Source organism: Mastigoproctus giganteus, chromosome 9 (genome assembly GCF_048544385.1).
Source record: "Mastigoproctus giganteus isolate SK-2022 chromosome 9, ASM4854438v1, whole genome shotgun sequence".
In the NCBI taxonomy this organism is placed as follows: Eukaryota; Metazoa; Arthropoda; class Arachnida; order Uropygi; family Thelyphonidae; genus Mastigoproctus; species Mastigoproctus giganteus.
This window is the reverse complement of record NC_143583.1, coordinates 157,262,184-157,289,353: the sequence shown is the minus strand read 5'-3', so window position 1 is coordinate 157,289,353 and position 27,170 is coordinate 157,262,184. Positions and strand designations below refer to the sequence as shown.

The window sequence follows — 27,170 nt, the reverse complement described above, 5'->3', positions numbered from 1 at the left end:
TAGCATGCACTGATTTTGATACATTTGATTTCCAGTTTGTAAGGCTGACTACGTTAAAATTAAATGCATCTCTTTTATTATATACGTTTACGTCTATTTTATTATTATGTAATATTTCTATATGAAGATCCAAGTAATTTGCTATAGTATCGGAACTATTAGTTTTTTCCAACACAAGCTCCCCTGGATATAATCCACTGTAATCCTGGACAAAATGTGGACAATTAAAAACACATATATCATCTACGTATCTGTATATAAGTAGGTTATCTTGAAATTCTCTTTCTGTATAATACAGATAAAGGTTTGCGATTATGCTTGATGCTGGACTTCCCATAGGGGTGCCAGTGACTTGCAAATATAACGATGTTCCGTCATATACATAGTTATTAAAGATGCATAATTTTATTAGAGAATTCCAATAGGTTAAATCAACCTTTATAGCATTTTTATTTTCTAAATATAGTTTCTGGAGGACGACTTCTAAGTTATTAAGGTTAATGCTCGTAAATAGACTGTTAAAGTCAAAAGTTTGTATTTGATGAATATTATTATTTTTTAGAGCATTTATAATAGGTAAGTTATTATTTATTATAATAGTTTTATTTAAGTTATTTAATATACTTTTAAGTAACTTTTCTAACGTTTTTCCGGGAAATTTCGCATAACTATCTCTACATGATGTTATGAATCTAAAAGCAATTGGTGTTTTGTGAAATTTGGGTATGCAATATATAAATGGATATTTTAGGTTATTATACTTTAACTTTAATTTTTTATGCAATGCAATTAATTTTTTGATTATTATATTAGAAGAAGATGTTATCTGTTTATATGTACGGCTAGACTGTAGTTCATTTTTTATAATATCTATATAATATGATTTACATATGATTGCATAATTGCAAGCAGCTTTGTCAACGGGAGTTATTATAAAATGTTCATGTATATCTTTGAGCTGCTTATTTATTAATTTGGTATTATATAGATTATCCTGTACGAATTTCAATTGATTATATTTATTAGATATGATATTAAGCATTGTAAATAACCACATGTGATAAGCTTCAACCGGTATATTATGTTTGTATGCTGATCTTATGCAGTATTTTAGTAAATCTAGATATAACAATTTTTTAAAATTAGATTTATTAATAGGTGGATTAGGTCGAAATTTAAAACCCAGTGATAAAATATCTCTAAGTTCGGGATATGGGATTATATCTAAATTGCCGGTTATGATGTGATTATGGTTAGGATCCACGTATCTATGAAATGAAGGTTTGTGAGAAACACATGTATCCTGTCCGATGTTAATATTGTGAAGGTTTGTAGCTATTGTTTTATAGTTACACGCTTTAAGACCAAATGGTTTAGAATATCTAAATCTGATATTAATATGTAAGTTATTAATAGGCAGCAAGTCATTACGTAAATTAATAGTTTTATGTATATCTAAATCATCCATCATTTTATTTTGAAAGTATAAGATGAGGGCAGAGTTTTCAGGCTGCTTGCTAACATTCAAAATATTAATTCTGAATTTAAAAATATCCAATATAATGTGCATAAGGTGGGAGGATGCAAAGACGTAATCATTGGTTTTTCTATATAGTGCTTTGAGTACACTAAGTTTAATACTGAAAAGTGTGTTGTGAATTTTGCTAATATTTATAGGATCCGTATCCCACATTTTAAATAAATCTATAGAGTCTCCTAGATGTTCTCGGTTGCTTTTATACGTGTTGGATTTACTATATTTCCTATTGCGATTATCTTTACGAAGTTTGGCAATTTGAAACATATTATAAACACAAATATCTTTTAAATTATTCGTCATATATTTTTGATTAAATTTATTATTTAGACCGTATGGATATAGTGTTTTATATTGTAACATGCTAATTTCTTCTTGCAATAATCTTTCATTTGCGTTGTTAATTACGTTAAGTATTGAAATGAAAATATTACCAAAAGTATGTTTTTGGAAATGTCTGAATTCAATATCATGTTCCAGATTACCTGTTTTCTTACTGGATTTGTTATTATAAGTTTTAATATCGGAACGATGAAGGTTCATTCTGATATTTAGTTTATTGCTAGTTTGACCAATATATTTAACATTGCAAGTACGACAAGTGATCATATATATAACATTATTCATTTTACAGAATATATGTGAATTCGTATTCATTGTAGCATGATTTGGATGCATATAGGGGCAAGTAAGACATAATTTGTTATTACAAGGTTGAAATTTAAGAGATCGGATATTAGTGCCAGAAGCATTATATGCTAAACTGCTCTGTAAAGTGTGTGATATTTGCGTATGTGTAAATGTATTAACATGGTTAGGATTACTATCCAGGGCAACAATAGTATCCTCGGTCACTTTTATCCTACTCTGCCGATGTAGTATATTATTATTATTATATTTGAGTGACATAATAAGCGCAAAGTTAATATAAAATAAAATAAAAGCAAAGTTAATATAAAATATAAAATAAAATCAAGATGCGCAATCATAAATCCATGAAGGTAAAATTAAGAAAGATCAATCAATGCAGTTAAGAAAAAAGAAAAAAGAAATATAATAGAAAAAGCAATCATAGGTAGTGTATACTTAACCTAAGCAAAGCTTTTGTATATATTAATAGTTATATTAGTGATAAAAGGAAAGCAAGAAATAAAGCAAAGCAAGAAAGTTAAAAGACAATAACTAATATTTATGGGTTAATGCAGTTGCAAGCAATCATGCAATACCCCCACAATGTCTACAGAATATCATTAGAAAAAGTAAATCAATCCAATAATAAGAATACCATCAAGGACTTATGAAAACGCAAAAAAAAAAAAAAAAAAAATTATTATTATTATTATCGCTTTTTACCGACAATCTAGATGACTTCAACTGGGGCCAACCACCCAGAATGAAGGCAAAAAACGATAAGAAGTTCTCTGTTTCTGTGATGATCAATATATGCTAAGTAATTTAAATCTAAACCAAATATAAACCAGTATAGGCCGAACATAAATCGAATATAAATAAATCGAATGAAGATAATTAATTAAGAAAAGTTTTTGAAATATTAGAATCAAAGGTAAGAAATATAAGTAAAATATAAAAATGTAAGCATATATTAATCATCGTTGACCCGACAGAGAACGTAATTTAAGGATTAAAACAAGATTAAATATATAATACATACTACATTTGACCGTATCTAGGACATAATGTAATAGTCGTCAAAATAATATGTGGTGCCCCCTATGTGATGGATACGGTAAAAATAAATAATTAAATTAAATTAACGCAAAGAGAAACATGCAGATAGTAAGAAGAAAAACTAAAGGAGTAGGAAAAATAGAACCTGAACTCCACAAAGGCGAAAAATAGTGGTATAGATAAGAAATAGTTTCTCCTACGTCCTCGGATTGCCCTAATAATTTCGGAGAAATAAAAATAAAGAGTGTAGGACAGCTTAAAGGCATTACAAGATATAAGTTGTGGCTCGGTTTTAAATTTCGACCTAATCCACCTATTAATAAATCTAATTTTAAAAAATTGTTATATCTAGATTTACTAAAATACTGCATAAGATCAGCATACAAACATAATATACCGGTTGAAGCTTATCACATGTGGTTATTTACAATGCTTAATATCATATCTAATAAATATAATCAATTGAAATTCGTACAGGATAATCTATATAATACCAAATTAATAAATAAGCAGCTCAAAGATATACATGAACATTTTATAATAACTCCCGTTGACAAAGCTGCTTGCAATTATGCAATCATATGTAAATCATATTATATAGATATTATAAAAAATGAACTACAGTCTAGCCGTACATATAAACAGATAACATCTTCTTCTAATATAATAATCAAAAAATTAATTGCATTGCATAAAAAATTAAAGTTAAAGTATAATAACCTAAAATATCCATTTATATATTGCATACCCAAATTTCACAAAACACCAATTGCTTTTAGATTCATAACATCATGTAGAGATAGTTATGCGAAATTTCCCGGAAAAACGTTAGAAAAGTTACTTAAAAGTATATTAAATAACTTAAATAAAACTATTATAATAAATAATAACTTACCTATTATAAATGCTCTAAAAAATAATAATATTCATCAAATACAAACTTTTGACTTTAACAGTCTATTTACGAGCATTAACCTTAATAACTTAGAAGTCGTCCTCCAGAAACTATATTTAGAAAATAAAAATGCTATAAAGGTTGATTTAACCTATTGGAATTCTCTAATAAAATTATGCATCTTTAATAACTATGTATATGACGGAACATCGTTATATTTGCAAGTCACTGGCACCCCTATGGGAAGTCCAGCATCAAGCATAATCGCAAACCTTTATCTGTATTATACAGAAAGAGAATTTCAAGATAACCTACTTATATACAGATACGTAGATGATATATGTGTTTTTAATTGTCCACATTTTGTCCAGGATTACAGTGGATTATATCCAGGGGAGCTTGTGTTGGAAAAAACTAATAGTTCCGATACTATAGCAAATTACTTGGATCTTCATATAGAAATATTACATAATAATAAAATAGACGTAAACGTATATAATAAAAGAGATGCATTTAATTTTAACGTAGTCAGCCTTACAAACTGGAAATCAAATGTATCAAAATCAGTGCATGCTAATATAATTTTATCGCAATGTTTAAGGATTGCTTATATCTGCAATAGTAAAAAAAATTGTTCAGCGGGCTTAACAGCGTTGTACGGCAGGTTGATCAATAATAATTTCCCTATCGCTTACCTGAAATATCACTTCAGGAAAGCAATTAGCATAATTAATTTCAAAAATTTGTTTTCTGAACCTATCGTTTCAATATAATTTTCAATAAAATCGTTATATTTAGTGCCATGTATATATGTAAATAGGATACACTTTGCATTCTTGGTGTCTTACGGCGTAGAAAACTTGTACCCACCGGCTTGCAAATTACAGTGTATCATTTTTTTTTTTTTTTTTTTTTTAATACATATAGTTAAATTCATTTAATTTACTTAAATTCACGCTGAGATAACATGCAAATTCAGCTCAGGGTCCTACTATAGGAACGGGTTTGCGATCCCGGGCATACCCGAGCCACAACTTATATCTTGTAATGCCTTTAAGCTGTCCTACACTCTTTATTTTTATTTCTCCGAAATTATTAGGGCAATCCGAGGACGTAGGAGAAACTATTTCTTATCTATACCACTATTTTTCGCCTTTGTGGAGTTCAGGTTCTATTTTTCCTACTCCTTTAGTTTTTCTTCTTACTATCTGCATGTTTCTCTTTGCGTTAATTTAATTTAATTATTTATTTTTACCGTATCCATCACATAGGGGGCACCACATATTATTTTGACGACTATTACATTATGTCCTAGATACGGTCAAATGTAGTATGTATTATATATTTAATCTTGTTTTAATCCTTAAATTACGTTCTCTGTCGGGTCAACGATGATTAATATATGCTTACATTTTTATATTTTACTTATATTTCTTACCTTTGATTCTAATATTTCAAAAACTTTTCTTAATTAATTATCTTCATTCGATTTATTTATATTCGATTTATGTTCGGCCTATACTGGTTTATATTTGGTTTAGATTTAAATTACTTAGCATATATTGATCATCACAGAAACAGAGAACTTCTTATCGTTTTTTGCCTTCATTCTGGGTGGTTGGCCCCAGTTGAAGTCATCTAGATTGTCGGTAAAAAGCGATAATAATAATTTTTTTTTTTTTTTTTTTTTTTTGCGTTTTCATAAGTCCTTGATGGTATTCTTAATATTGGATTGATTTACTTTTTCTAATGATATTCTGTAGACATTGTGGGTGTATTGCATGATTGCTTGCAACTGCATTAACCCATAAATATTAGTTATTGTCTTTTAACTTTCTTGCTTTGCTTTATTTCTTGCTTTCCTTTTATCACTAATATAACTATTAATATATATATATATATATATATATATATATTATGTGAGGTAAAAGTTAGGCAAAAGTAATAAAAATAAATAAATATTTTTAATAAATAAATAAATAAATATTTTTTTCCTTTCTATTATATAAGCTGGTTAAGCTTGCATTATGTCAGTGGTGTGGCTCTGATCAAGAGTGCTGTCTGTTCTATAGATTATTTTTCGCTGCATAAGGACCACCGCCATGCAAATCCTCTGCATTGGTTGATCTATCGGGGAATGGAGGGGTGGTTTGGTCCTTCGATATTTCTGCCTTTGCGATGATTTGTATGACGATTGAAATGCAGCGATTCCATGACCATTATTGGCCTCGTGGTCCTCTGTCGATATGGGGCATGATGGTCAGTCTATCATTTTGATATTTTAGTTTTTGGTAGTTTCTTTAACCCTTTTTTGGTGATATTTCACGTCTTTTGGAACTGGTACCTTCGAGGGGGGTACCGCTAAATTATTTATAATTGGCATTATTTTAAATTTGCATCATTTTATTAATTGGGTTTAATGACTTAATTGACTAAATTTTACAGGGGATTATCGACTACCTTTTTGTCCTATTATCTTTACTTTCCCTTCCCTGTTTGTTTATTTTACATTTTTTTGCGTTTCGTTTCGCTCTGCATTATTGCCGTACTACTGGCTGATGTTTTTATTTTAAATATCATATTTATTTTAATTATCAGATATATATATATATATATATATACACACACACATATACAGTTGAACTTGGTAAAAACAAGCACGGAAATAATGAGATCACAACTGTAATGAGCAAAATGCTATAATGATATTAATTTATGCGTATTCCCATACAATCGCTAACTGTTATAATGAGCGTACTACATGGGTATACCGTACAAATTTTGGTAACTATGCAAACATTGTTAATTGCTTGGGGTAGTCGAAAAACCCAATCCTTGGAATAGACAAAAATGAAAAGGGAGACTTAACTTTTATGACCACCTGCAACGGATTAGCAGCTGGTTTTTAACCTTGTGCTTTCAGAGACAGGGGTTATACAATAGTGCAGGGGTGGCCAACAAGTTGATCACGATATACCAGTCGATCGTGGCTTTAATTCCGGTTGATCACGAAGAATTTTAAATATATATATAAAATAGATTAGTCAAAATTTAAATATTATTATTGTGTGCCCCACTGCATACATTTATTATAAATCAGTTGAACCAAATGACTACTCTTGTCGTCGCGCAGCCGCTAGGCTTGTCTAGTGAAAATTCACGCAGTATGCCTCGAATTCTTATTTAGCTTACTTAATATTAATAACTGGACAGTACTTATACGTTAATTTAATACCCTTTGATTTAAAATGAATACTACAAAAAAGAGTAAAATGTATCATTTTCATCAAGAGTGGGAACTAGGATATTTTTTTTTGTAATGATAAAAGAAAAACGTTGTTTGATTTGCAATGTTTCCATGGCTGTACCCAAAAAAGGAAATTTAGAAAGGCACTTCACCGCACTCCTGGTAAATACCAATCGGATTTTCCACCTAATAGTGACCTTAGAAAAAATAAATTAAAAGAACTTAATCTAGATTATTCGCACAACAGAATTTCTTCGTGACACCTAATTTACAATATAAAGCAGTAACTGTAGCATTATTTAAAGTGAGTGATTTCTTGCAAAAAAATGCAAACCATTTTCTGATGGTCAATTCATCAAAGATATATTTTTAGAAATAACAGATTTATCTTTTTATCTTTTTGAAAATTTTAAGAACAAAAATAAAATTAAAAGTGCTCTTCAAGATCTGAAATTATCTCGAAATACTGTGATGCGACGCATCGTAAAAATGTTAGCGATCAATGCGTGTTCATATTGCTAATTGTGTGTTCTTTTCTTTACAACTGGATTAATCTACAGATGTCAATGATACAGCACAGTTGCTGGTTTTTGTTCGTATAGTTTTTGATGATTCTGCCACTAAACCATTAACTGCTGGGTATGGTTTCGTTAAAAGAAAGAACTAGAGGTCTTGATATATTTAATGCATTCAAAAATATTATTGAAAAAATTAAATTACCACTATTTAAGCTCGTATCAATAACAACAGGTGGAGCTAAGGCAATGAGGGGACATCTTAACAGATTCATCGCATTATGCCAAAAGGATGATGAATTCCCAGATTTTTTTGAGTTACCACTGTATCATCCAGCAACAAGTGTTAGCCAGCAAAATATTAAATACTAAAAGTGTTGGCACCTCCGTAGCCAGGTGGACAGGAGCAGCAGTGCATAGCACATGCTTCTTGAATAGACTCGGGGTTCAAGCCCGTGACCACCAAATACGGAGGATGCGGAAAGGTCAGGGAATGACCACCGCATATCCCCGGAGCAATATGGCCTTAGTTGCTAATGCTCCTAAAAACCAAATAACAACTAAAAGTGTTATGGACATAGCTTTCAAAATCGTGAATTTCATCAGACAACAATCTCTTCAAAGGGAGACTTTTCAAAATGCAACTCGATGAAAATGAACCAGATCTGACATTACACACAGATGTAAGGTAGCTGAGTTGGAGTAAGTTTCTACAGAGATTTAGAAATTTGCTGAATGAAATTAAAAAATTTGTTGATCAAAGGGTAGTGATCATCAGCAGCTACAGGATACAGAGCGGTTGTGTGTTCTGGCTTTTTTGCCATATTTTACCAGTAAATTAAGTGATCTGAATTTGGAATTATAAGGGAAAAATAAAAATGTGGATGACATGATTAGTAGTATTTCTGCATATAAATATCAATTTTTGGCAATTGCTAAGGAACCCAAAGGAAAAAAAATCGATCATTTTGCAAATATGCAAGATCATTTGCAAAAAATATCCTATTTTTGAATTTAATAGTGAGAAATATGTTTCTGAAATTTAGAAAATTGTGGATGATTTTGAAACCAGATTCAGTGATTTTAAAGCAAATGAAGACATTGTTCAATATATATCTTATCCATTTAATGTTGACTTAGTTAAAAAACAAATTGCAGAAAAAATCACTGCAATTTTTCACATGGAGAAAATATTACTTGAAAATGAAATTATTACATTGCGAAATGATATCTTCGTGAAAGCCAGATTATCAGAAAAAGACTTGGAAATATGTTTACCGAGAAAAGTACCCAAATGTAAAAAAATGCAGTGAACTTTTAATTTCATGTTTTGGTTCCACATATCTATGTGAATTGGCCTTTTCTTATTTGGAAAAAAAAAAAAAAAGACGAAGAATCGCTCTACTCTTACGGACTTACATACAGAAGATTCTTTACTGTTGGCCTTATCACAGTATATCCCCGAATTTGAAAGCTTGGCAGATGACATTAAGACACAAACTTCACATAAATTAAAAATTTAAATACGTATGAATTTAAAATAAAAATTCTGAATCGTATTTCATTTTAAAATTTATAAACAACATTTTTCAATATGTGTTGATTAACCTTTTTAACCATGTGCAATGAAATTCTTGAGACGGTAGGTCGCAGCACATTTTGAAGAAAAAAAGTCGATCGCATCACAAATTAAGTTGGTCACCCCTGCAATAGTGCATTGGCATTCACTTGTCGAATTATCCTATTTGCAGATTATCTTGTATTCACTGATCCATAAATTTATTTTGAGACTCCTAAGAATTTTGGAAACGGGACTTTTAAGAACTTTGTATGCAGATAACTTTACTGTCATTTTAAAGTAAAATCAGTTAGAAATGAACCCTTACTTCAGAAACATGTCTACTAGCAAAAGAAAGCCTTTCTCAATTCGTGAAAAAGTCGAAATTATTCATGCGTTAGAATGTGGTGCAAAAAATGTTGAAGTTTGTAAAAAGTTTTTTGTCCTCTTCAACAGTATCAACATTGTGGAAGTATAAACATGTTTACATATCGGCACTGGAAAAGAACATAATCGAAAAAAAAAATTTACAAACGTCAATGAAGCTTCAATGGTTTACTACACAAAGAAGTGTAGTTCTTTGTGGAAAGAAGTTTTGTTTTGTAGAAAGAAGTTCATCTGGCCTTTTAGCCATTGGGCCCCAACAGGGACCCAATGGCTAAAAGGCCAGATGAACAACAGTACACGACACTACACAATATACATTACCCACACACTTTTAAATCTCTGGCCTAAACAGTGTTCTATTTCACATGACAATGAAAGCAATGTGGGGATGGGGGAAACCCCTGGTGCCGTCTGACAACTAACACACTTGACACAAAGAAGTGCTGGATTTTCAGTAGATGGTCTGTGATCTTGAAGGCCCAAATGGAAAAAATTGCTAAACAATTTGGATGCAACGATTTTGTATATAACACCAGTTGGCTGGATCGATTTAAAAACAAACATAACATCATTTGAGGAGAAATTAGTGGAGAATCTCGATCTGCAATCCAATAATGGCAAGTGAATAGATTGACAGTGTTTGGGCAGAAATCAGGAAAGATTTCAATGACGAAGACATCTACAATGCCGATGAAACAGGACTTTTTTATAATTTGACACCTGACAATACATTTTAATTCAAAGGGGAAAAATGTGTTGGTGGAAAAAACCAAAGTTCGCTTGACTCTGCTTGTATGCGCAAATATGACAGGACCCGATAAAAAAAAAAAAAAAAAAAAAAAACTGTTTGTTATCAGAAAATCATTATAACCTTGGTGTTTCAAAAACGTAAGGAAACTTCCTGTGGATTACACTGCCACTGTGAACAAGAAAGCTTGGATGACTTCGGATATTTTTTGGCAATACATAAATGATTGGAATAAGGAGCTATTCAAAAAGAAGAAAAATATTTTATTGTTAGTTAATAAACGTCCTGCACATCCCCATATTCAAAATTTGCCCAACATTAAGCTAGTGTTTCTGCCTCCCAATGCAACATCAATTTTACAACCAATGGACATAGGTGTAATCAAGAGTTTAAAAGGATTTTATTAGATTTCTAATTCTAAGGGGGAAAAATTCAAATAATTTCAGTCATAGATGAAGATGATGGAAATGAAGAAAAGAACTTACCATTATCTGAATGGTTGCTATGTGACAACGTTTAGGTTTTAATACAGATAACATCGATGAATTTGTTCGAGTCGATGACAACTTGTTAACTTCTTACAGAGTGACAGTTGTAGATTCTGTGCTCAACAAAGATGATAAAGACGATGATTGTGATGATGATATGATGACAAGTTAAAGTGAACCAAAATCAGTGCTGACAATCTCCCAAGCTCAAGACGCAATGGACACAGTCAATATTTTTTGAAAGAACCAAGGCAAATAATGAGACATTTAACACGTTGAGTCCGTTGAGTGTTTTAAGGGGAAACTTGAGAAATAACAAAGCAAAATCTTTAAAACAAACATCAATTTTGTGGTTTATAAATAAAAAAACTAATTGAAATCGTGTTTATTATTAATTAGTGTTGTTTTTAATTACGGGGAATAAATTGTTTAGTGTTAAGTGTATGGTTTTAAAATTACAGACAAATAAATTGTGTTTAATATTAAGTATATTGTAGTTTATACAAGCATATTAATGCTCGCTATAACCAAGTTTGTGTGTGTGTGTGTGTGTGTGTGTGTGTGTGTGTGTGTGTGTGTGTGTGTGTGTGTGTGTGTGTGTGTGTGTGTGTGTGTGTGTGTGTGTGTGTGTGTGTTGCAACTTAGCTTGAGCTTTTAATTTAATCCCAAACATCAATGCATGACACTATACAGCAAATCATATATATTCATCCATTCAACAAAGCAAAAGTTTAGTTAACGTTAACAAATAAAATTGATATTTGTAATAAACTAACTTATACTGTTAGTTGGACAAATAATAGAGAAAACAACACCAAGTAGTTTGTAAGTTAGGATATTAACACGTTGGCAACGATGTGGTACACCGGTGGTAATTTACACATGTCTTGTATCAATGTCACCAATGTGTTAATAATATGTACTGAATACATTAAATAAAGCAAGTAAATATAAACTGTTATAAAATATTTTATGCAGAAGTGAAATTGGAAAATTGTTAAATTTTAAAAATGGACACTTAAAAATATTTTCTATTGTTGGTGCATTAGCAAGAATTAATATAGTAGCCTTTATATTTATTTAGGTAATTTTTTTTAACAAAACTTTTGGTAAGTTTTCTGATGTTAGTGCATTATATGTATCACCCCAGGGGCTCACATCTGTTGAGTATGCTTGGCACACCCAGGGTCCTGAACTGGATATCATCAACCTTCTCTTTCTTGGTGATTCCCTTCTACTTCTCTCTCTCTCTCTCTCTCTCTCTCTCTCTCTCTCTCTCTCTCTCTCTCTCTCAGGGTAACTAGGAAATTTTTTTGGCTAGTGCAGCATAAGCTTCAGGCTTCCTTGTGCTATGTGACTAATAATAATAATGTGTTCAAGGCCAAGTATACAACAAAATACTGTTTCATCAGTATACCTTCGTACTTTAAGGTGGACTTGTATTATATTTGGTTTACGTGGGCCTACATTATCTGAGGGGGACAGAGACTGCCTCAGTAGTGGAAATTGTGGGTAGTAGAAGCTAACTTTTTAGTAGGGGGTTGAGATTTATTAATGTGTGGTATTATTATACTTATCTATAGGAATAAATAGTGTATTCGTACATAAGTGCATTAAATTAATAAATTAATAATTTTACCCATTTTCCTGACATTTAGTGAAACTGCTTAAAAACAAAATTTTAAGCATTCTGGTTAATATACAGTAAACCCTTGATTTTGTGAACCTCAGTTCACTGGAATTTGAATTTAACAGACAAAAAAAAAAAAAAAAAAAAAGTGACTGACACAAGAGTATTTTGAGGAGCTCAGTAAATAGAGGAAACTGGGAACTTATGAGTCAAGAGCAAGCATCATAGTATTTTATTGATAAGTTGGTTATAACATTAAGTGCTCATCTGTGCCCTGTTTCTCTGTTATAACCTTATAGTGTATCATGGCTTTAGGAAAACTGGCAAAAAGCAAAAGCATGGACGTCTGTGTTGCACAGACATTAAAGTTGTTAGATAAGTTGCATTCTGTCTCTCTCCCACATTTGTGAGGAATACAGAATAAAATGTACACCAAAATTGAGAGTCTTCTAGATGAGCAGAAAACCCACTACACTATTATTATGGGGAACTTCAATGCTAATGTTGGAAAAAGACAAAACAGTGCAGAAAGGGGAACTATAGTAAATTTTGGAATTGATGAAAGAAATGAAAGAGGCGAAAGGCTTGTGGAATTTGCAGAATCTCAAGGATTGTCAGTAATGAACACCTTTTTCAAGAAGAGGGTGAACAGAAAGTGGACATGGAAGAGTCCAAATGGATTAACAACTAATGAAATCGACTTCGTCCACACTAACAGAAGATATATCATGAATGATCTAACCTTCTTAATAAGGTAAATGTTGAAAGTGATCACAGAATGGTAAGATGTACACTTGATATAGATGTAAGAAAAGAAAGGAAAAAAACTAACTCGAGTGAATAATACGAAGGTCTTTGAGATAACAAAAGAGGAGAAAAAGCAGTATGTACTGGAACTTAAGAACAAGGTTGAGCTTCTGCAGACTGCTCAGGACCAAGATATCGACGAGGAATATTACAACTTTCTGAAAGTGATAAAGCCCAAGAAACCTACAGGGAAAAAGAAATCCAAATAAGAAAAAATTAGTCAAGAAACACTTGTTATGATGAACCAAAGGCAAAAAATGAAGAGCAAGATAAACACTGACAAGGAGAAAATCGAGTATACTGAGTTATGCAAAGCCATTAGAAAGAGACTCAGAGAGGACATAAGAAGATTTAACACAAGAAAAGTAGAACAAGCATTAAGGGAAAACAAAGGATTTAAATCAGCAGCCATGAGCAGTAATAGAGAAAGACAAATGATACTGAAACTGAAGAATAGTGATGGCGTACTTATAAACAGCAGAGAAGGCATAATTCAAATAGCGGAAGACGACTGTAGAGAATTATACAAGGAGCAAGGGAATAATGGATTGCAGTGGGGAAGATGGATAGCAAATTAGCAACACATACGACATACCCGATATTCTTCCTGATGAGGTAGAACATGCATTGAAGAAAATGAAGAATCAGAAATCCCCGGGGGAAGATGAAGTTACTGTAGAGTTGTTAAAATTGGGAGGAAGAGACATAACACAAAAACTGGCAAGGCTCTTCACAAAGTGCATTAGAAAAGGTGTGACGCCTAAGCAGTGGAATAATGCAATAATGGTTTTGCTGCATACGAAAGGAGATAAATCAGAAATTGGAAATTATAAACCAATTAGCTTGTTATCCTGCATCCACAAGTTGTTCACAAGGGTCATTACTAACAGATTAGAAAGAATGCTTGATGAGAATCAACTGAAAGAGCAAACTGGCTTTAGGACAGAATTCTCAACTATGGATCACCTTCACGTAATATCACAGCTAATGGAGAAAACAAATGAATATAAAACACCATTATGCCTGGCATTTGTGGATTATGAGAAGGTATTTGACTCCATACAGCATAAGGCAGTGTTTCGGGCACTGGAAAGACAAGGCATAGATACCACACATATGAGAGGCAACCAGAGAGGGTAATACTCTTGATCTGGTTATCAGCAGTGATCATTCGTGTATTAAGAATTTGCAGATAAAGGAACCACTAGGTGGCAGTGATCACAGTGTACTGATGTGGGATTTACTTAAAGATATAATTACCATCAGGGATAAAGGAAAGGAAAGGGTTTTTGTTTCCATAAAGGTGAGTACAGTGGTCTCAGACAGTTTTTAAATTCTGTACAGTGGGATCAATTGACAATGATACCAACAGTAAATTCTCAGTGGGAAGCATTCAAGGAATTAATCGTGGAAGCTACTAAAAGTTTCATACCATTTAGAAATATTGTACAAGGTTAAGGTCTAAATGGTTATCAAATGAACTAATGAGACTCGTGACAGAGAAGAAAAATGCATGGGATGCATATAAATTATCAAGCGACTCTGAAGCCTGTGGCAGATATAAGCTAGTGTGTAATCAGGTCACAAAGGAGGTTAGGCAGGCGAAGGCGGATTACGAGAAATCTTTGGCAAAAGATGCTAAGAAAAACATCAAGGATTTCTTTACTTATATAAACTCTAAAAGGAAGGGGATGAATCTGATTGGTCTACTTGATATCGATGGTTCAACTGTTGATGATCCTGCTCAGATAGCAAACAAACTGAATGAGTATTTTGCATCTAAATTCACACATGAGGAGTTATTAAGGTTTGAAAATGGCAGAAGATTATGAAATTGTAGCAGGGTGCTTAATGATTTTGTAATAACTGAGAGCAAAGTGGAGGAGAAATTGTCGAAGTTAAACATAAGAAAGGCACCTGAGGTCGATGGGATCTATCCAGTTATATTAGAGGCGGCGGCAAAGCAACTAAGCAAATCCTTAGCCATAATTATGAGAGCATCCTTGGACTCAGGGGAGGTCCCCACGGACTGGAGATGTGCAAATGTATCCCCAATTCACAAAGGGGGATCGAAGAGTTACACGAGTAATTACAGACCAGTTAGTTTAACTTCTGTTCCGGGTAAAATAATGGAGTCACTGGTAAAAGATGCATTGCAAGATCATCTAGACAAGACTGCAGCAATAATTCAGACACAGCATGGGTTTGTTAAGGGAAAGTCTTGGCTGACAAATTTGATAGGATATTATGATGTGGTTACAAAGGAACTGGATGCAAAAAATAATTTTGATATATATGTGGATTTCAGGAAAGCTTTTTACACAGTTGCACATTGAAGACTATTGTACAAATTGGAACAGAATGGTATTAAGGGTAAGTTGCTACAATGGATAAAAGGATGGTTGAGTGGGGGAAGACAGAGGATGGTAATTAATGGGTGCTGCTCTTCATGGACTAATGTTATTAGTGGTGTCCCACAGGGTTCGGTGTTGGGTCCTCTGTTGTTTTGTATATTTATCAATAATATTGATGAAGATATATCAGGCTTAGTGTCGAAGTTTGCAGATGATACAAAGGTTGGCAGGGTTGTTAATGATAGTAATGGCAGTGTGCTACTGCAACAGGATCTAGATAATTTGGGCAGATGGACTAAGAAGTGGCAACTGAAGTTTAACCTTGACAAATGCAAAGTACTGCCTATGAGTAGAAGTAACCCCAGAGAAATCTACCAACTGTGTGGTACTACACTTAAGGTGGTAGAAAATGAAAAAGACCTGGGAGTAATAGTGCAGTCAGATATGAAGTTTTTTGAGCAATGCAGACAGGCTGCTAGGGCAGGTCATGGGGTTTTGTCAACGATATATAGGAATTTTGCTAGCAGGGAAAAGGTGATTGTCCCTCTGTATAAGGCAGTGGCAGGCCATGCCTTGAGTACTGCATACAGGTCTGAAGGCCTCATTTTAGGAAGGATGTAGATTTGCTTGAGCGGGTACAGAGAAGGGCAACAAGATTGGTGAAGGGAATGAAGGGATCCTCTTACCAAGAGAAGCTTAAGTTCTACAAATTGCAGTGGTTTGAGACTAGGCACCTTCGCGGTGATCTGATTGAGGTGTATAAGGCCTTGACTGGGTTGAGCATGCCGAATTCTGATGGGATACTTCCACTTGTTCAGATTATGAACCTGAGGGGCCATAAATTCAAATTAAGAAAAGACAGATGTAGAATAGATGTGCGGAAATTTGCCTTTAGCCAGCGGGTGGTTAATTGCTGGAACAAACTTCCATCTGTCGTTGTGGAAGTTGATAGGTTAAATAAATTTAAGGAGGAACTGGACAGGCATTTGGAGGGAATAGTGTTGTTTTTTTTTTTTTTGGCTGATGCTGCATAAGCTCATACACTTGCTTTCTTGCTCACATGCTGCTGCTGCTTCTACTACTATTATGATTTTGAATAAAATATATGAGAATGCTACCTCCTTTATTAGACTAGACAGACAGTAGGAAATTTAAAATCTAGAAATGTGTTCGACAAGGAGACACTATCTCTGAAACTGTTTACTGCTGCCCTTGAAGCTTTCAGAAAGATTAGACTGGTCGCAGAAAGGAGTCAGTGTGAACGGTGAGTACCTAAACCATCTACGATTTGCAGATGACATTGTGGTCATAAGCTACTGCTCCTTCAATCATTATGTCCCTTTCTGTGGCATACTTGTTCTTCATTACTTTTGTTTTAGCCATATTCATCTTTAGTCCAAAACCCTTACTAACTATGCATAACTGATTAAGATTTTCCTCTAATTCTTTGGGATCGTGGCTTATGACCACAATGTCATCTGCAAATAGTAAATGGTTTAAGTACTCTCCATTCACATTGACTCCTTTCTACGACCAGTCTAATCTTCTGAAAGCTTCCTGAAGGGCAGCAGTAAACAGCTTCGGAGATATTGTCTCTCCTTGTTGAACTCCTTTCTCGATTTTAAATTTGCTACTGTCTTTGTCTAGTCTAATAAAGGAGGTAGTGTTCTCATATATTTTCTTCAAAATCATAATATATGGGGTATATATGCCTTGTCTTTCCAGTGCCCAAAACACTGCCTTATGCTGTATGGAGTCAAATGCCTTTTCATAATCCACAAATGCCAGGCATAATGGTGTTTTATATTCATTTGTTCTCTCCATTAGCTGTGATATTACGTGAAGGTGATCCTTAGTTGAGAATTCTGTCCTAAAGCCAGTTTGCTCTTTCAGTTGATTCTCATCAAGCATTCTTTCTAATCTATTAGTAATGACCCTTGTGAACAACTTGTGGATGCAGGATAACAAGCTAATTGGTCTATAATTTCCAATTTCTGATTTATCTCCTTTCGTATGCAGCAAAACTATTATTGCATTATTCCACTGCTTAGGTGTCACACCTTTTCTAATGCACTTTGTGAAGAGCCTTGCCAGTTTTTGTGTTATGTCTCTTCCTCCCAATTTTAACAACTCTACAGTAACTTCATCTTCCCCCCGGGGATTTCTGATTCTTCATTTTCTTCAATGCATGTTCTACCTCATCAGGAAGAATATCGGGTATGTCGTATGTGTTGCTAATTTGCTATCCATCTTCCCCACTGCAATCCATTATTCCCTTGCTCCTTGTATAATTCTCTACAGTCGTCTTCTGCTGTTTGAATTATGCCTTCTCTGCTGTTTATAAGTACACCATCACTATTCTTCAGTTTCAGTATCATTTGTCTTTCTCTATTACTGCTCATGGCTGCTGATTTAAATCCTTTGTTTTCCCTTAAAGCTTGTTCTACTTTTCTTGTGTTAAATCTGGTTATGTCCTCTCTGAGCCTCTTTCTAATGGCTTTGCATAACTCAGTATACTCAATTTTCCACTTGTCAATGTTTATTTTGCTCTTCATTTGTCGCCTTCGGTTCATCATAACAAGTGTTTCTTGACTAATTTTTTCTTCTTTGGATTTCTTTTTCCCTGTAGGTTTCTTGGGCTTTATCACTTTCAGAAAGTTGTAATATTCCTCGTCAATATCTTGGTCCTGAACAGTCTGCAGAAGCTCAAACTTGTTCTTAAGTTCCATTACATACTGCTCTTTCTCCTCTTCTGTTATCTCAAAGACCTTCATATAATTTACTCGAGTCAGTTTTTTCTTTCCTACATCTATATAAAGTGTGCATCTTACCATTCTGTGATCACTTCCGACATTTACCTTATTCAGGGCGGTAACATCATTCACGATATATCTTCTGTTAGTGAGGATGAAGTCGATTTCATTTGTTGTTAATCCATTTGAACTCTTCCATGTGCACTTTCTGTTCACCCTTTTCTTGAAAAAAGTATTCATTACTGACAATCCTTGAGATTCTGCAAATTCCAAAAGTCTTTCATTTCTTTCACCAATTCCAAAATTTCCAAAGTTTCCCTTTCTGCACTGTTTTGTCTTTTTCCAACCTTAGCATTGAAGTCCCCCATAATAATAGTGTAGTGGGTTTTCTGCTCATCTAGAAGACTCAATTTCGGTGTACATATCTCTTCTTCATCATCATGGCTTGATGTTGTTGCATAAATCATTATAACCTTTAGCTTGTACCTCTTAGAAATCTTGAGTATTAGTCTTGACACCATTGGTGATGTACTTTTGAATTCCAAAATGTTGTTTTTTATATCTTTATGGACCAGAAACCCAACTCCACCTTCGCTCCTTTCACTGTTTCCATTCGTGTACAACAGATTTCCACTTGATAAACTTTTAAGTGATCCATTTCGTCTTCTTGTTTCAGCCAAACTGATGATATCCCAGTTCATATTTTCTAGTTCCTTTTCCAACTCTAATATCCTGTCTTCACCGATGAGCGATCTTACTTTGTAACAGGCCAAGTTCAGTTTCCGTGCATGGCAGCCTGGTCGTACCCAGAGATTCTTAGCACCCTCTGCTTCCACTCTGATCCTCTCGCTGCCGTGAGAGGGACTGGGGGCCATTTGTTTCGTCATGCTGTCATATGCTGGAGGGTTTGGTCTTTTCGTCTTCACGCTGAACAGGCATCTTGAAGAGAACCACTCTACATGTTCGTTGCCACCTAAGTGACGTTACAGGGCTTACCATCGACGTGTGCATGAGTGGATTTTAGGGAGGCAGGCCAACCGGACTTCTCCTAAATTTTCTGTAATAGAAAGATATTGGATCCATCAGTGTTTTAGACTGAGTGTCTGATAACACACTGTTCCCCTCTAAGCCCATACTCCCTATGGGTAGCAGTAACTCAAGAGAAATTAGGTCTATCATGGGGTATTGTCAATGATATACAGGAATTTTGCTTTTAGGGAAAAGGAGACGATTACCTCCTTTGTATAAGGCAATGGTCAGACCATTGCCTTATATAAAATATATAACCTTCTCAGAAATGACGAATTTCAAATGACAATACTGATGCGATATTATCGTGGCAATTCTTTCGTTTATTGTAATTGTAGCTGAGTATTTTTTTATTAGTTTAACATTCTCTTCTTCAAATTCATAATTGGTTGCATTTGCCATAGCAGTTGAGTCAGAAGCTTGCCATTCTCTTAACTTATCATCAGGAAATCTATTGTCCAAACGATTACACACAAATTTAATGAATAGAATAATAGGCATAGTATTGACGTCAGAATTTATAGATGAAAGCAAATCTTTTACTTTGTCACTCCAATAAACAGTATGGTCAAGGTACTGTGATCTTATCTTGTTAATTTTTGCTTTTACATACTGCAGTGCTTTGACTGTATTCAAAAAACTTTTTTGAAGGAATTGAGAGAGAGAGAGAGAGCTTCTAAAACAACGTTAAGAACAGTTAACGCTACTCGATGTTATGGATTGGTCATAATCTTCAGGCAGTAGTTATTGGTTGGATCGTTACATTCATTAACTTGCTCTTTATAATACTGGATGAAAACTTCGTAATTTCTCATTAAAGCAGTTACAGCAAAATGTCTTGACAGCCATCTCACTTTGTTTAATGGTCGAAATGACAAAATATCATATTCTGTGATATTGGCTAATTCTTCTAGCTTTCCTTTCTTAATAGATGGCCTACTTCTCTGTGGACAACAATGTTGTTCAGACAGATGCTTTATTTCTCGTTGAAGAATTGCTGTCACACCATTATCCTTTCAAGCATAACAGTGCGTCTGATGTGTACATCACCATCTTTTGAAGATCAAGATTGTTCTTGATATAAAATGTTCTATTGCTTCAATGACACTATAACAATAGTTATACTGTCACATGCAGTTAGTTTCGAAATAACTGCAAACACAGTCCTATAGGAAGTTTCATTTTCTGGTCGAAACTTAAAATACAAAATTAACATTTTTTGTACAGAAATGTCTGTATTTTCATCAGCAATTAATTTTAAATTAAAAGAGGTTTTATTTTCATCAGCAATTAATCTTAAATTTAAAAGAGGAAACCTCATACCTTTTTAGTAGGACTGTAATTCTCTCGACAATCAATCGCGAATGATTATAATATGAATCTACCCCACATGCATAGTCAAACAAATCAAATTAAAATAGCTATTAATTTAAATCATGCCTTCAATTCTCATATCACACCAAGAGAATCGGAAAGACAGCAGCCACCAACCCCCAAAAAACCAACTAATATCGCATGCTACCATGAGAATTGAAACACAATTTTCGCAAAAAATCTAAAAACCACAAAACAAATAAATATCCATTAATTCACACACAATTTAAACTTTAAAATCATTTTATAACTTCTTTTAAGGGACCAACTTATTCTGTTTGTTACCGTGTTCACAAGAAGTGCAAAAGTGATTTGCAAATGACATCCCCTCTGTTTTATATAAAATTATCAAAACCTGACACGAGATTATTTATATAGACCAATGTATGAATTACTGTTCGTACATGCGTGCAAGCATCCACAAGTCCAAAATATTGTAAGGTCTGCGTATATTAATAGTCAACATTTAATCTCATTTCTAATGTTTCAGCAATTAATAATTTAAAATATTCCCGATGCTTATTAAGAACTTTCGATTCATTAAAAAGGAACACATGTCCATCAGTGATTGCATGAAACGCAAGCTTAGAGGCACCCATCCTACCTGCCCTAACTGATGCCACATGCTGCTGTATCCGTACCAAAAGTAAATTTTGGGTCGAGCCAACATAAGCAGAATTGCACCCACCACAGGAAATATTGTAAACAATATTGTCAGCTTCCATGGTAAGAACTACACCCACCACCCTATTTTTCAAGAACAGCATGGAGCTTATTCGTGAGTTGTGCAACAATCTTAAATTCAGTGCTCTTAAATATGTTAATAAATTGTCTGTACCAATGCTGTATATACGGAACCTTAATAAAATGTTTATGATCCGCCCTGTCATTTTTTGTACCTGTCTCCAATTTATATTTCGCCTGTTGACTAATCTGCATAATGGTACCTAATGAATAACCCCTATTTAAAAATCTTTTTGTCAGTTCCGTAAGCTCATCCAATAAAGAATCTTGAGTAGAGCTGTATCTATATGCATTATGAAACTGATTAAAAATAATGCTCCTTTTATATGTGAAAGGATGGTAGCTTGAACGGTGCAAAAAATTTCCCAGTATTCGTTGTCTTCCTATAAATTAAAAAAAAAAAAAATGTTTTCATTATTTCATTAACCCTGGTTAAAATAAAATTTAGAAAATTTATGGATTTGTGCAGGATTTCCATTTCTAGAGTGAACCTAAATCGAGTATGAATGTTATTAAATATATCCAGGACATTCCCTATTATATGTTTATTAGTAATTATTAAAATATCATCAAGATATCTACCGTAAAACATTATATTTGGGAGATGTGGCTTTAAGTATACCTGCTTGATCTTATTCAGATAAATTTCCGCAACTAATCCACTCAAGCTAAGCCCCATTGGTAACTCGAATAACTGCTTGTATATTTTATCTTGGAAATTAATATAATTGGTTTGTACAAGAAATTTGATCAAATAAAATATTTCATTCCTAGGTAAATTGGACATGTTTAAACTAATTACCCGATCATTGATAAGGTCCCATATTGCGTCAAGGGCCTCATTGCGTTTTACAAATATAACGTTTTACAGTAGATATCTTGATGATATCTTAATAATTACTAATAAACATATAATACGGAATGTCCTGGATACATTTAATAACATTCATACTCGATTTAAGTTCACTCTAGAAATGGAAATCCCGCAGCACAAATTCATAAATTTTCTAAATTTTACTTTAACCAAAGTTAATGAAAACATTTTTTAAAAAAATTTATAGGAAGCCAACGAATACTGGGAAATTTCTGTCCGTTCCAGCTACCATCCTTTGACATATAAAAGGAGCATTATTTTTAATTAGTTTCATAATGCATATAGATACAGCTCTACTCAAGATTCTTTGTTGGATGAGCTTACGTAACTGACAAAAAGATTTTTAAATAGGGGTTATTCATTAGGTACCATTATGTGGATTAGTCAACAGGCGAAATATAAATTGGAGACAGGTACAGCATTGGTATAGAAAATTTATTAATTTATCTCGTCCTCATAATATTTAAGAACACTGAATTTAAAATTGTTGCACAACCAACTAGTAAAATCCATGCCATCTTGAAAGATAGGGCGGTGGGTGTAGTTCCTACCATGGAAAAGCTCACAATATTGTTTACAATATTTCCTGTGGTGGGTACAATTCTGCTTATTTTGGTTCGACCCAAAGTTTACTTTTGGTAAAGATACAGCAGCATGTGGCATCAGTTAGGGCAGGTAGGATGGGTGCCTCTAAGCTTGCGTTTCATGCAATCACTGATGGGACATGTGTTCCTTTTTAATGAATCGAAGTTCTTAATAAACAGCGAGAATATTTTAAATTATTAATTGCTGAAACATTAGAAATGAGATTAAATGTTGACTCTATTAATATATGCAGACTATATTTCAGACTTGTGGACACAGACACGCATGTATGAACAGTAATTCATACATTGGTAGTATATAAATAATCTCCTCAGGTTTCGGTAATTTTAAATTTTATATAAAATGGGGGGGGGGAAGATATATCATTCGCGAATCACTTTTGTACTTCTTGAAAACACAGTAACAAACCGAATAAGTTGGTCCCTTAAAAGAAGTTATAAAACGGTTTTAAAGTTTAAATTGTGTGTGAATAAATTATTTATTTGTTTCGTGGTTTTTAGAGTTTTTTGCTACAATTCTCATGGTGGCATGTTTTTTTCCACCATGAGAATTGTACAAAATTGTACAAAAAACAATTCTCATGCTACCATGAGAATTGTTTTTCAATTCTCATGCTACCATGAGAATTGTTTTTCAATTCTCATGGTGGCATGCGATGTTGGTTGGTTTTTGGGGGTTGGTGGCCGCTGTCTTTCCGATTCTCTTGGTGTGATATAAGAATTGAAGGCATGATGATTTAAATTAATAGCTGTTTTAATTTGATTTGTTTATGACTGTACATGTGGGGTAGGTTCATATTATAATCATTTGTGATTGAGTGTCGAGAGAATTACAGTCCTACTAAAAAGGTATGAGGTTTCCTCTTTTAATTTAAGATTATTATAATAATAGGACTTATTGGGTTTCAAATTCCCTTTTGATTCGAATTAGTAATCAGCAATTAATTTGTGGAAAGCAGATTTCCGCAATTCTCCCATTATTTATTTCTGCAGTACAAAGCTGATACACTCAACAAATTCAAACGCATAGTTCTTGCTGTGCCAACTCTCTGGTCTATTTACATATTTGGACGTGTGCATGAATTTCTTGCGAGAAATGCATAGAAGCATTAATTTTAATTGCTAAGATAATGTTATCAATCAACACCTTAATCATGTTAGAGTCAGACTTCTTTCGCGCATCTTATTCTACCCTTGCTTCACACTCTTTTGGAGTTTCAGTTAACATTTGCAAAATTTCACTTTTCTTCTGGTTGCGTAATTTGGTAACTGCTTCTACATGAATTCTCTGGTTGAGATGCCATTTTAAGTAATCTAACTTTCATTCTTCCCATATTTTTCCACTACTGGTCTCGTCCCCAACTTTCACTTCCAGACAAATGGTGCATACAACATTGTCAGTATCTCGATATTTAAAAATATAGGCAATTGTTATTTTTTGTTTTTGATGTGAAGATGGTAGTTTGGTTTCTATGAGCTGCAAAAGCCATTCCTTCTTAAATTTTGCACAAGCTTTGTTCTTCAAAACATTTAACTCTCCTTCAGCCTTTCTTTTTGGTATCATAAGGATACTAAAAATAATAATTATTATTGTAATTATTATTTGGCAATACCACACAAATTAATTAAGTGAAGAAACGTATATATAATTTTAGCAAAACAACTACTGTCATACAAATAATTTTATAGAAACTAATTTTTACGTTGTCCTAACAATTTTTAATAAAAATTAATTTTCAGCAGAGGGTGCACCTTCCACAGCTTCTACATTATTATCATCCAGTTTTGTATGCATTCCTGGTGACTGTTGACAGTGCTTCCACCAGTGTTTTTAAAAGAAAATTTCAGCTGTATGGCAAAATTTAGCAGTGCATGGCAGCATTTCAGTTATTGTGCAGCTTAGAGGGAACATTGGTTATGACAAAGAATTTTATTTGTCTAATATTTCCTCATTGCCAACAAAATGGAACAAATGTATTGAAGTTCAAGGAATTACATTGAAAAATAAAAAATGATTTATTTCATAGGTAAGTAAATAATTTATTGAATGCCCCTTGTACCTGCTTAATGACTATATCATAGCAATTTACTAAATTAATCAGGCCTGAGTTCTCCCTAACAAGGCCTAGCTGGGATCTATTCAAGGTACCATTCATGTCAAAGGCTCTGATTAGCATTTTTAACTATTGACTCCACGATCTTCTCTACCATCAAAGTCAAACTTTGCTAGCTTGTAGTTACCTACCTTTTCTTTAGTACTACATTTGTGAATTGGAGAGATTAGCACTGCTCCAGCCAATGCTAATTGGCTGAAGCAGTACCAATTTTTAATCCATTGATACTCTCATTAACATTTCCAATGGTTTCATACAGTCATAGGCAGCAGGGTTTTTAATTACAAAAGAATATATACTCTATTTTCTGGAGTCGTGCCCTTGTTTAATATTAGTAGCTTTTCTAACAGATACTTGTCTGAGATGATTATATCACTTATTTTATGGCAATCTCATTCCTTAATGTCCTTCAGATTTTCAAGCTTGTTTTCAACTGTAAATATCAATGAGAATATGTTTGACTCATCTGCCATTTTTGCTGGGCATTTTTTGCATATGCCATTTTTATTGGCCCTTCCATTGTACATAGTTAAGGGACTCTTTGGATTTATTCTTTTCTTGTATTCACATATGAGAAGAACTCCTTATTCTTAGCTTTCTGTATTTATTTTGATGTTTCATGTGATACATTAATACTAATATTTACCTTATATATAATATAATTAAATACTTTATTTTTTGTATATAGAGCAATTGTGACATTGTAGTGGACAATTTTGATGACATGAACCTTCGTGAAGAACTTCTTCGAGGTATCTATGCTTATGGTTTTGAGAAACCATCAGCTATTCAGCAAAGAGCTATTATTCCTTGCATTAGAGGCAAGTTTAATTTTTATTATTTGATATATTAAAACATAAAAGAATGTTTAGCTTTGTATTGTGTATAGTGCCTTCTGTAACGCTCATTAATATAAGTATTTTAAAGTTATATTGCAGTTTTCTTCAAATGTTACATATTTTAACTTCTGGAACTATAATTCGTTATCAGTTATCAATTTTCTTGATGTGAATGTTCTACTACTATTATTTTATTTTATTATTTTTTTTTTTTTTCAGGCAACCCCCCCCCCCCCCCCCCCGGTATAATGTGGTACTTGTACAACACGGTTTTGCTCTAATACAATGGATAAATTACAGAAATCCTCGCACAATGTGGTACTTATATAACACGGTTAGAGAATTTTGGTAAATCTCACATAACAGGATATTTTTGAACTTTTGTGCAGGGAAAACCCTGCTATTGTGTTGGATGTAATTTTTCAACATTTCCACTCTTTTTGAATCCTTGCTGTTGACTCGTTAGGGAAAATAAAATTATTGAGAAATCCCTGTATTTTATTTTGTTGGGAAATCCCATGTTGCATTCCGTGCTGTTGAACTTATGGAAAAATCTAGATTTCAAAGTTTTATTACTATTGGATAGCACACCAGGCCATCCAAAAGATTTAAGTCATCCAAATGTTGAAGTTATGTTCCTACCACCACAGTTGTACTAGGTTAATACAACTTCTTTCATTCAGCCATTAGATCAAGGCATTAAATCCACCTTTAAATCTCATTACATCAGAAAATCGTTAATAATGGATTTTGGAAAAAAATGATTCCAAATCTATTGAAGCAATGGAGGCATGGAAACATTTCTCAATTGTGGACTGTATCAGAATCATAGCTTTATCGCTGAAAGAAGTAAAACCATCAACATTAAATGCATGTGGAAAAATGTATGGTCACAGTTAATTCATTCAGGAAATATGGTTGAACCAGCAGAAAATAGGATCGGTGCAATAGTAGAACTTGCTACGTTGGTAGGAGGTTTTGAT

General features: G+C 33.3%; 1 protein-coding gene across 1 annotated transcript in view; it reads left to right on the top strand.

The window, feature by feature from the left end:
- LOC150080837 (eukaryotic initiation factor 4A-I-like) overlaps positions 1–27,170 on the top strand; it is a 241,307-nt gene that overhangs the window by 50,231 nt on the left and 163,906 nt on the right. The window contains exon 3 of the mRNA XM_090381904.1: positions 26,037–26,169. Coding sequence (XP_090238030.1) covers positions 26,037–26,169 — 133 coding nt within the window. The remainder of the gene's footprint in view (positions 1–26,036; positions 26,170–27,170) is intronic.